The 12,343-nt window shown below is 42.6% G+C and overlaps 1 protein-coding gene across 9 annotated transcripts in view; it reads right to left on the bottom strand.

The window, feature by feature from the left end:
- The window catches only part of SLC8A3 (solute carrier family 8 member A3), a 179,657-nt gene that overhangs the window by 45,234 nt on the left and 122,080 nt on the right, over window positions 1-12,343 (bottom strand). For 5 of the 9 annotated variants that reach the window (XM_074997170.1, XM_074997163.1, XM_074997165.1 and 2 more), the window contains exon 3: window positions 3,754-3,860. In XM_074997170.1, coding sequence (XP_074853271.1) covers window positions 3,754-3,860 — 107 coding nt within the window. Of the gene's footprint in view, window positions 1-1,864; window positions 1,969-3,753; window positions 3,861-12,343 lie in introns of all 9 variants that reach the window. The other 4 variants (XM_074997164.1, XM_074997166.1, XM_074997168.1 and 1 more) reach the window with 1 other exon arrangement.

Here is a 12,343-nt window from a genome sequence, read left to right as displayed (position 1 = left end):
AAAAAAACAAATTCCCACAGCTGTTCCCATCCACTGATCACATAACAGCCTTCTAACTGTGACACTCAGCCACAACGTCATTCTGAGAAGTGGAGTCTTCCATGCTGGCTTTATCCTCTGTAACACAGATCTTTGCAAGAGACACATGCATTCCACCTGCTACGTGCTACGGAGGGTGGGGTAGGGTTCCAAAGCCCCTGCAGGCTTGCTGTCCAAGAAGGAGAATCTTCTAAGAGGGATTCTGTTTCAACTTGCTGTTAAGACAAACCACGTAGGAACCAACTACTTATGACGTTTCCAGGGATCCTCACTCTGTAAAGTGGAATAGTCCAAATTTAGCAGTCACTCACTATCCCCTAAGTTCAGTCTTCTGTGAGTCTGCTGTGAATTGTCCCGCATATGCACGTGAATTGAAATTTTCCAAGTGTGCCATCCTCTCTTACTGTATGTCAAATCCTGCTGGTAAACAGAGGCTGATGATGAGTAGTCCTTGTGTTGTGACAGAGGCAGGCAGCTGCCTATTAGGCGATGTCGAGAAGACCTCTGGGTCTGACACCGCCCTCACCTGTACCTGTTTTAAACCAGGTAACCCTATTGTCCTAATGAGTTGCAGTCCATTTACAGTAGCCTTGTAAAGATGGGCTCCATCAACTGGCTTCTCTGGGGAGCCTTGATTTGTTTGAACCAGTTCTGCATTGTGCGACACTGACAAGACAGCCTGGAGAAGAGTTCCCACTGACTTTGGATGCACTCAATGTAGGACACCAGTAAGGATGCATTCCAACCCAAAAACACAAATCACCCAAAGCAGAATCCATTTGCAGTGGACTCAAAATTACATTAGCAGCTGCCCTCTGAGACAAGTGGAATTCTCTCCATCTTGCTATACATGAAGAGTCTAAAAATCACACGACGCTTAATTGCGCCGGTTGGTATCTTTGTTATAGGAGCAGCTATGATGGGATTGTGCTCAAATTATGCTCCGACAGGCACACCAATGCGCCAAAAAGGGCAAAATGGGGGCCAGATCTGGAGCCGCTGTGGCATTGGACAGCCAAACAGATGACAGTGGGAGAAGGTGAGTGTGGGGGCAGGTTGACGATACAGATTTTATAGCAGTTAAACTGGATACTAAAATTCTGGGTTCTTTTCCAGCTGTCCCACTGACTTGCTGTGGGATTTTGGCCAACTCATTTAACTTCCCTGTTCCTCATTCAATATGTGTGTAAACAGGGAAAAAGGCTTCAGACCTCCCTCACAGAAGTGCTGTGAGGCTCTGTTAATGAACATATGTAAAGTGCTTGGAGATTCTTGAATGAAAATAGCTAGAAAAGTGCAAAGTATTATTACTGTAAAGCCAAAACAACTTTGATTGTGACTCTCCTACTGGGTGGTGGGGATTTTTAGCGAGGCTTCATAGGATCCCAACAACAATATTCATTCAACACTGGGGCTGGGGAAGGACTGTGAGACATACGGCACTGAAGAGGGGGAAGGAAGAGACAGACAGGCACTACATTATTTTCTGTTCTTTTGTACTCCCTTCAGTCTTGGCATTAGGGGGGAGAACGGACAGCAGTACAGATGTCATCAACCCTCAATCAAGCCAGTCCAAATGATGATATTAATAAGGTCTGAGGCCTGAGCATTGCACAAAAGGAGGATCAGAAAGAAGCTAGGCTCTCAAAGGCAGAGATGACACTGAAACAGGGTGAGACCGAGAATACAGGAGGGAAAAGAATAAAAGTCAATTCATCTAAAGGGGAAAGAGGAGGAGGAGAAAAGGTGGGTCCAAGGGAGAAAAAGATATTTTTTTTATTTGGTGTTTGGGTTTTTTGGTCTGTTTTCAAAAAGGATCTCACACCTGATATTCCTCGTTCCATCCATTTCGGTTCACCAAGGGCAATGAAGAAATTCTCCTGCCTTTCGTATTCCTCCTCATCTACTATTTTAACCCTTACGGTCTTCCTGTAAGGACAACAAGAAAGACAACCGTGTACAGTGGGTTGGCTGTTTGGAGCAGCCACAGCAGTACCACACGTTTCTCACATGCAGTCCATTCCTGCTGCTCCCTCGGGCAGCGTTTTGTTTGTTTCATATGGTGCATCGGTCGTAGTTGTTCTAAGGGTGAGTGGGAAAGTATTAGAGGAGGAAGATGCGGGGGGGCACAAGGGAGTGAAGGAGAAGGAGAGGGTTGGACCTTGCTGATGGTTAGTGGGAGGTGATTTCCGCAGCACATTTAGTTTAGTGTCACATGGTAATAATACCTCATCAGCTGATTGAGCATTGAGCATTCAAAAGTAACCAAGGGCAAAACAGAGCCACAAAGATATCAAACACATTTTAGTTGAGAGACCAATTGCTTCTCCACGCTGTCATGACTGCAAACACATTGGATGTGGAGATGGGGAGCAGGACAGAGAGAGAGAGAGAGAGAGAGAGACACACACACACACACACACACACACACACACACACACACACACACACACACACACACACACACACACACACACACACACACACACACACACACACACACACACACACACACACGAGGGCTATCCATTCAGGGTGCAGCTCTCATTTGGCTTTGATGGGACAGGGTTATTTTTTAACCTCCCTCTTTTTATTTAAAAACAATAAATAACTTGAATTCTTGATTCTAATTGTTTTCTGTCTAATAAACATTATTCACCAGCCCCTGTTAGGCGTGTCTACACAGGGACGATTTGGGCTCCAGGGGCACAGGCTGCAGGGCTAAATTCTGCAGTGGAAACATCCAGGCTTGGGCTGGAGCCCAAGCCCTTGCAGGGTCCTCGAACTAACTTCCAGCCTGATCCTGAATGTCTATGCAGCAATTTTCGAGACCTACAGTCTGAGCCTCTCAGCCTCAGTCAATGGTCCCATCACGCTGTGGGTTTTTATGCCATACAGACACCCCCCACTGGGGCTGGTAGCCTGTTCTCCCTGGAACTGGATGGTCAGTGACTGAGAGGTTCAGCTTTACCTGGGCACACAAGCAAGTAAAGCAGTGGGCTGGGAAGGCTGGACTTAGAGTACCCAGGAGACTAGCCTTGCATTGCTCCTTTTTCCCCTGGCAAGCTCATGACACTGTCTGTCCCCATGGTGAAGAAGAAGGTTTTTCTCTTAAAAAAGAGAGGATGTAGATTGTCTTCCCTTTCCTTACCCCAATGGCCGTTGCACCTTGAGTCAGTCAGTGATGAAGCTAAAGGACTTTACCAAATACTTCTGAGAAACGATGTGCTACTTTTGTGTGGACCTTGACTCTTGCATTTTTATGCATTTTAGGATGGGTCTGTCAGGCCGACATCTCCTCTAGGAACCCAGGTATGTTACCTGTAGATGTTTTGCCAGGGAAGCTGCACAGATGGGCATGCAGAGGTTCAATCCTTCCAGGCTTTCCAGCCGGAGGGAGCAAAAGAAACCCCATCACCAAAATCTGGGGAAGGGGGGCATCCTAATCTCTCTCTAACACACATACACACAAATTCACATAGTCTCTCTTTCTTGTCCCCTTCCCAAAATTCCTCCCCACCAACGTCCAACCAAAACCCCCTAGGTACCATGTGACAGGTTTGTGCGTGCACAGCAGTGTTAAGAACAGAGCGGTTGGAAAACACAAAGAAATCATAGAAAAAGGAATAAAAAGCAGAGGAGAAGAGAAGGCAGGAGACGAAAGAGAAGAGGAAAGAAGAATGTTAACATTAGTCTGGAGGACCAGTACTACACCTTTCTGTAAACTCATATCCACCATGCGTGGGCTCATCAGCTCAAGGAAGAAAGTCTTGTTTTTCTCATACTCCTCATCATCAATTACCTTGACGTGAACTGTTTTGCTGTGGATTAAAAAATAATAAGTGTCATAAGGAGGAGGAGAGGTTAGGAAAGCAAGGGTGGGAAAGGGTCAGAGAAACTAAATAGGAAAATTATACAGTCAAAGTTTACTCACCCACTGAATAGGCTCAAAGTGGCCCCAGAGAGAAATATACTTCCCCAGTCTGTGCATTTGGCAGAACAAACTGGATCAGTGCAAGGCCACTACTCTTTTGGCCTTGCACCTCATGTACATACACAAATTCATGCTTTGCTCACACACACACACACTTCACAGGCACAACTTTTGCTTATAGTTTTGAAAAATTGACCTAAAATATCCTTCCAACAAGAAAGGCCTAAAATGAGTGAACAAAGCAGCCCTTCTGTACACATGGGAACATACTGCCACTTAATTCAGGAGCACCTCATACTAAAGCATACAGTAGGTTAACCAATATTCTACTGGACAATCTTCCTCTAGAGGCTCCCAGAAGCTGTTCTGAGCAGACTTACTCTGGGGCAAAGTCTGACACCTTTACCCAGGCAAAACACTTGTGAATTCCATGAGCATCTTCACTGAGTAGGTCTGGGAGATTGGCTTCCAGTCTGTCCCACTTCTTTTTTTCTCTCTCTCTCTCTCTCTCTCTTTTTTTAACACACACACACACACACACACACACACACACCAGTTCAGTCTCTGTGTGCCTTGAAGGCTTAGCCAATTGTGTTGTTTTGCTTTCACTTAGTGCTCCTCTCAACTGCCTCAGGCTGTAAATTATACCTGCACTTTGCTTTCTTTCTTGCTGACTGGCAGGAAAGGCTATATGAAATCACGTCTCTCATTTCCCACTGTAAAGGCAGTTCATGCTTGCAGACTCTGGTGCTATTCCTCACACTTTTTGATGTCAAGCAGTTTATGCGTACACTGACATTCAGATATATTTATATTACTTATGTTCAGACTTGGTTACGCATTCTAAGTATGTTTATATATCATGCATTTCATCCATTAATGTCCACAATGTGCATTCAGATCCTTGATTGGAAAGCGTTAGAAAACTGAGAAGCATTATCATCCTGCTCTAGATTGTAATTTCTCAGGGCAAGAACTGAATTTCCCAAGAATGGCCAGTGCAAGCACAATGTCAGCACTCAATAACAGTGTTAAAAGCCTTGAGATAAACAGTGTCTTACTCTACGAACACACAGTCCACCAACAAAGTCAGCTGACATTGGAAATACTCATCAGTGGTACACACCATTGCTTCTTCATTCCTCAAGAAAGATAACAGGAATTATTTACTTTCCTGTAATAAAAGAATGAGCTGGTCGCTGCTGTTATCAGTGTTTTCTATGGAGCTACCACTTAGTTATTCCTAAATACTACATGGGTATTGCTTCTTCTGCAGAGCTCTCATTGACTTTGATGGGACTTGAGCGTGTTGAGTTCACCATCTGGAAGATCAGACTAACCCAAATAAACCACAAACTCATAAATACTCAGGAAGTATCTATGGTTCTATGAAGGAAAGAAATGAGGGACTCAATCACTATCTCTGAGCTCTCTGCTCGTGTTTTTATGTACCAGTTGTATGTAGGTCAAAATTGTACAGAGCCAATTTACTACTCATACCAGGCAGTAAATTAACTTCAGCATTTTAAAATCTAAGAGTGCTTCAGAAAGGTAAGTGTTCAGGCCTGAACCCAAGTGCCACTGTAATCCAAAACACTCTGCTGATGCCCTTGCCAAAGTGCATAGCTCTGTCATCAAAGACCTGGTTATGTCTTTGAGTAAAACAAACAGTTCCCATGGTATCACCTCACCAACAGCCAGACCAGGATTAATACTGTAGGAACTGAGCCATGACTGCTGGGAAATGATTCAGAAAACCTGCCTCACTTAAGAGTAATATAGGAAGAACCACCTTTGCCAGTTAAACAATGCTGTAACACTGGGGGAATGTGTCCGTCCTTCTGGACACCTGCAGGTGACAGTTTTACACAGTGAAGCATGAGGTTTCATTATCATTGTTACTTTCACTTGCATATCTACAGCTACTGGAAAGCATGATAAAACTAGCCAATCTGCCTACAAATTTCCAGCATTAGACTCATGGCCTACTGCCTAGTAGGTTCTACAATCCAACCACATTGTGGAAAGCAGTTCTTTTCATTGTTCTCAATTTGGTCTAGCCCTCTTCATCACCCAGCGCTTTCATATTATAGGATATGAGGGGAAAATGGTGATTTATGAGGTTTCACTATGTACACCATTAAAAATATGCAGAAGGAATCACTTCTAATCCTTCTCCTTGGTAGGTTAAATAATCTGATTTTTTTTGCAATCACTTGCTGTACAGAAATTGTGTATTAATGCTAGCTAGTTTCATCTTCCATTTCTGGACACTTTGGCTATGTCTATACTAAAGAGTTTTGTAGACAAAACTGGGGTTTTGTAGACAAAACTCATGGAGCATCTACACACAAAATTTGAGCACTCCGCTGAGGTTTCTTCAGAATAGCTTTGTGGAATACTTTCTTTGCTTTTTTCGTGACGCTTAGCAGTACATTGGGCCTACACAGGTTGACTATTTTTTAAAAAGTGAATGTTGACCAGGCCCATGACACTTCACAACTTTTCTTCTGTTTTCTCTGGATTCTAACTACATATGATTTGTCGTTATGATCTTTCTTTTTTCTCTTACATACTATATGCAGGTTGGGATTTTCAAAAGTGGCCAGTGCTGGACTAACTCTAATGGGTTTTGAAAATCCCATCCATGGTGTGTAGGTGTACTGGTAGTTAACACAGCCTGAGTGTTACCATTCCAGTGGGCCTTTTCCACTTACAATTTTTATGAATTTTTACTTTAAAAAGTCTGAAATTGTCTATTTTTCTTAGCGCAAGAGAGAATATTTTGAAAAAATTGAGCTAAATAGTTCAACTATAAAGAGCAGAAAAAAGTACAATTTTGTCTTTTTCCAACAATTTCTGTAACCTCCTTTGAATAGCTCCAGTGCTTGAGCAGGGTTAGAAACCTGAAATTTGTCAAGAACATAGTTTCTGCTTCATTGATGTATCTTTCTGGAGACTAGTACAAACCCAGTTGGATGTGTCCAATTTCTCAGTTTAGAGAACACACTTCATGCATCCACACAGGGATTTTTTTTTCCTCTGTAACATGAAAATGGGCTTTACGAACAGCCTCACAGTGTTCCGTTGATACTATGCATGAATATGTAAGGCAAAGAGAAATTCTCATTTAATGAGAAACGATATATGGAAGATGATCTCGAGTGCGTTTGTGGAACACCTGATCTTATATGATCTCTTCCTCTGCCAAGTGAATACTCAAAATTGTGCACTCAAGGAACCAATGTCTTACTAAGACCACATTTTGTAAAGTGCCAAGTGTTCTATTACTATCTGGCATATAATTCCAGAGGGCAGGATTTCTTTATAGATTTTCTTTTAAAAATATCCACCAAAACCCACCATCTATAGAATTCAATACATAAAATACTAGCTGAGCATTTCATGGGTTTTGGATGCTTGTTTTTGCAGCCTTAACTTTCTTTTAACAATTAACTGTATGATGTATGTGTGTGTGCACACTCACAATACTGTGTAGTGACAAACACACACATACACATAGGAGCTGAAAGAACAATGCTGTTACAAAAAAAAAAAGCAAATGTAATTTTAGATTGCATGCCATTAACAGAGGGATGGCATGCAAGTGAAGGGAAGTGCTAACACTACTCTACTTGGCACTGGTTAGATCTCATCTGCAGTAATGTCTCCAGTTTTGGTCCCCAAAGTACAGAAAGAAATGTAATGAAACTTGAAAGGATCCAGAAGCAAGTGACAAAGATGATCACAAGGATAGCGTGTTAGTGCTGTGAGCCAAGGCAGAGGGAACTGGATATGCTTCGTTTGGAAAAGAGGTGATTGAGGGGAAACAGGATAGTGGTTCTCAAGTACTTGAAAGGCAGCCATAAAACAAAAGGATGGAAAAAGTTGTTCTCTCTTGCCTTAAAAGGTAGGACAAGAGGCAACAGGTTCAAAACTACCAAAGAAGAGACTTAAATGAGATCTGTAAGAAAGAACAGTAGAACAACGAAGCAGACTGCCTTGGGAGGTTGTGGAAGCTCCTTTGCTGGAAATTTTTAAAAGGAGTCTGAATAGCCATCTGTTTTGGATGGTTTAGACACAACAAATCCTGCAGCTTGACAGGAGGTTAGACTAGATGACCCTGGCAGTCCCTTCTAACTCAGTGATTCTAGGATTCCATGATGCTTTCTGATTAAAGTGTGAGTGTAGGCTAAGAATAGGAACAGAGCTATGGGTGACATACAGTTCACTATCATGAATGGTTAGAATATCAAGTCTCTTGTATGCTAGCTCATGAATTCACCAGGCAATAAAGGGGTAGGATGCAGGCAGAGAACAATCTTGTCTTAAGAAATGTATGACTCTTTAAATACAATTCCCAGCAAACTAACTAGGCCTTAGTTAAATGAGCCTATCTTAAGCTTTACTCCTTGCACTAGGCAGGAGTAACTTAGTGGCTTCAGAGTCAGAGTCCCTTGCACTGCCTGCCCTGGTCATCATTTTTTACCTTGTGCACATTCCTGTTTTCTAATTACTGAAGACTAAATGTCATGGTATGCCTGTTGCAGGCTGCTCTCATAGGCCATGTCTACACGGCCCCAGAGCATAGCACTGCTGCCGGCAGCAATATGCTTATGAGGTTTCTAGAAGTTGCAAATTGTTTTCCATTTGCGTACTCTCAAGGCTATTTAGCATAGCCACACGTGATTTTGCTCTCAGCAGAGGGGATGCCTGCAGTAGAGAGGCCATGCGGATGTGCCTCTGTTGGCTAAACCCCCCACCATCACCAGTCCCTTATCCCTGACTGGCAACAGAGGGGAGTATAGCCAGTAAAGGCATGTCTACACGGCCTCTTTAATGCCAGCAGCCCCCTCTGCTGAGAGTGCAATCTCACACGGCCATGCTAATCAGTCACCTGAGTATGCAAATAGTTTCCCATTTGCAATTTTGAGAAACCTCATTAGCATAGCACTGCCGACAGCAGCGCTATGCCCCAGGGCCATGTAGATATGGCCATCGCGTCCCTGTCTACATCCTCCCAAGCCCTGTTGCTACTGCTGGGGCTGGTCTATTCAGTAGCTTGCTCTCCGAGAGGAGTTATACAGAGGATCTCTCTAGTCCAGCATGATTTTAGTTAGCTGGATAATAAATATCATGGGAGTGACCTAGTTTCCCACAGTCCCATAACGTTTGCTTATAGCAACCAGTCCTGGCTCTCCGTGTTCTGTGCTGTTATTTAGTGGCAGTTTACTCCTAAATGTCTTCTAAGAGCCCAGTAAGCAGTGGAAGTGTTGTTAATGCTGCTTGATAATATTAACCTCCCTTGGTCTGGCAAATTCTCTGTTTGCACCAGATAGGTCTCAAGAGTGCCAGACTAGAGCAGTTCAACCTGTACACGATCAGAGGTAACTCAGTCAAATAATACAGCTGGTTTTAGTTGCTTTGCCTACCACAAACCTGCAAGGGGTATTGCCTCTTTTGTTTTTTAAATTAAAACTCAGAACTGTGAAGACCACTATTCTTGACTTTCACCTGGAATGACAGTGGGCTAAGTCAAATTGGATCAGAGCTGCTGAAACAGTTCTCTGCAGGGAAGTATACAAGCAGGCAAGTGAACACTATATAGCTTAGATGCTTGAAAACAACAACTCTTTTCCTCACAACCCAGCTTCTGCTTGTGAGCCATCATGCAGGGAAATCATAGCCTTTAATGCCACTCATTCAAATCCAACCAAGATCAGTAGTGATCAAAAGTTACCACCACTTGATATCTGTTCAGTGACTCACACAAAATCAACTTGGTGGAGATACATTACAGAATCATGAGCCACATCTATGATGGAAGACTTCAAAGGAGCACCAAAAATTCAACAGAACATGGAGATGAAGCAACTGCATCTTCCTCAGGGTGGGTGCTTCTGAGACTGGACAAAAATGCACTGAGAATGAAGGCTGGTGTGTGGGAAGCTCACATTGCTGCCATCTGGGCTCAACAAGTTCTCTGGAGACTGGAATTAGTTCTCCAGGAAACATATATGACATACTGATACTCAAACATACAAGTTCTTATGGAAATGACTGTGATATTAGCAATGTTGCAATGATTAGGATGTCACCAAGACTAAATTTCACTAAAAGGAAAAGAAACCTGAGCTAAAAAACACAAAATAATGAACTAAAAAAAAGCAACAGAAAGTATGAAGAATGATGTAATTGATCTTGAAGACAGATTTTCAAGTTTTTCCCCAACGTTAAAATTTAATTCCAAGGCAACAGTTGGTTTCAGGAAAGTGAGTAAAATCTCTGCAGCAGTGTAACCAAGACAGCAAATCCTCTGAATTCCTAGATCAACTCAGTTTGGATAGTTACTGACCCTTCAAGCTTTAAATTGCTTTTTTTTAAAAAAATGAGCTTTAAATTTTGTAACAAATCCAGCAAACTGATTGTTTCTTCTTTGCTACAAGTTACGCTGAGAAAAGAAACCTTTTGTCTTGGCTCTTAAAGAGCAGCTTAATGGCATTGCTATTATCCCAATGAAAACAGATTCCTCTTTTCAAGACTGTGAGAAGACACTTACACTCCCAAACATGACTTGGAAGGCTTGAACATCATAGTGCTTCCTCTTTGTCAGGCCATTAATATCCTTAAGATTGCCTAGGAGACTGGATAAATTAAACAAAGATCTGACTTTGTGTAGCTGTGTGACATCACTGGATTTTTAAATTAAATATGCACACCATTTCTGCAACCACTGTATTAAGTTTGCATCAAATCTTGGGCCAATTTGGCCAAGTGAAGTATCTAATGAAAGCTGGTAATTCACTGAATATGTTTATACTGCTTGCATATCTGTATCATTTTTGTATGTAAAGTTATAGATATTGGCTCTATAACTGTATCAGAAATGTTTTAGTGCTGGGATTCACAATGGAAGGTGTGACCACCTCCCAGTCAAGTTACATGGGCTGAACAAAGGAACAGCCACATCAGACACCAATCCACATTTCATGAATTTGACTGAAATGTGCTGTCTAACCATGCAGCCACTGGCAGAATGCCCCAACAGGTAACCTGATCAGGTGATCCACCATTGAGTACATGCCTAGGAGCAGAGATCTTCCCTTCACGTGGCAAGAATATAGAGATGACCTAGGCAGTGGCCGTTTTGTCTTTCAGTTCTCAAACCTCTGCTCTTAGCTTCCATTTGGGGAGCAGTTTGCTACAACATCTATGCTGTGAACTATGCTACAGCAGAGACTTTCTGTGGCCTGCATCAATAGCTATGACTGACGTACAGTAACCGGGAGATAGCCGTGCTAGTCTATGTACTAAGAAAACAAAAAAGTAGTCCAGTAACACTTTAAAGACTAACAAAATAATTTATTTGGTGATAAGCTTTCATGGGACAAACCCACTTCTTCAGATCATGAAAGCTCATCACCTAATAAATTATTTTGTTAGCCTTTAAAATGCTACTGGACTGCTTTTACGATTGATGTATGTAATTTAACTACTTTAACAATTTTTCTCTCTCAGCCTATTCTGTCGTTCTCTTTGGTTCTTTCTTAACAAAACTTTAGATTTTAGATTCTAAAGGACTGGCACAGCATGCTGTTTGGGTAAGATCTAAGTATGTATTGACCTGGGAATGTGTCTGGTCCCTTTGGGGGCTGGAATAATCTGTGTGGATTTGGTGAAATAGTTTTCATAACCTCTCACCTGCATAGGGGTACTGGTTTGGGCATTGTGACTGCTGGAGAATCTGTGGGATTTGCTTGTGTAACTTCTGGCTGGCCACGGGTGCTAGGAGAAGTACTTTTGTGGCTGGCTTAGTATACCTTGCTCAGGAGGAAACACCAGTTAGGGCTGTAAGTGGGCTGGTTTTAAGCAATTTGCCCAGGGTCAGTTCTCTCAGTTGTGTGCAAAAACCCATCCTAATATTACAAGCTGATACCCTGAAAGTCTGGCTGCGAACTTCAGGATGCACGCTTTTTGTGCTTACCCAGCAACTGGCAAAGGTGAAGCCAAGACTGGTGCCATCTTGGGATCTTAGGAGAGAGAACAAATTGCCATCTAATTCCTGGAGAAGATGTCAGAGCAAACTACACCACGCTGGTGCCTAACGCTTGCCGCAATCATAGGATCAGATGAAAATGTTTCCAAGGCCTTTCAGATTAGAGAGTATCAGAGGGATAACCACGTTAGTCTGTATCCACAAAAGCAACAAGAAGTCCCGTGGCACTTTATAAACTAACAGATTTTTGGAGCATAAGCTTTTGTCGGCAAAGGCCCACTTTGTCAGACCCATGCGTCTGATGAAGTGAGTCTTTGCCCACAAAAGCTTATGCTCCAAAAATATCTGTTAAATCTATTCAGTGCCACAGGACT

Source organism: Carettochelys insculpta, chromosome 6 (assembly GCF_033958435.1).
Source record: "Carettochelys insculpta isolate YL-2023 chromosome 6, ASM3395843v1, whole genome shotgun sequence".
Classification (NCBI taxonomy): domain Eukaryota; kingdom Metazoa; phylum Chordata; order Testudines; family Carettochelyidae; genus Carettochelys; species Carettochelys insculpta.
Note: the sequence above shows the minus strand (reverse complement) of the source record. Positions and strands in the feature narration are given on the sequence as shown.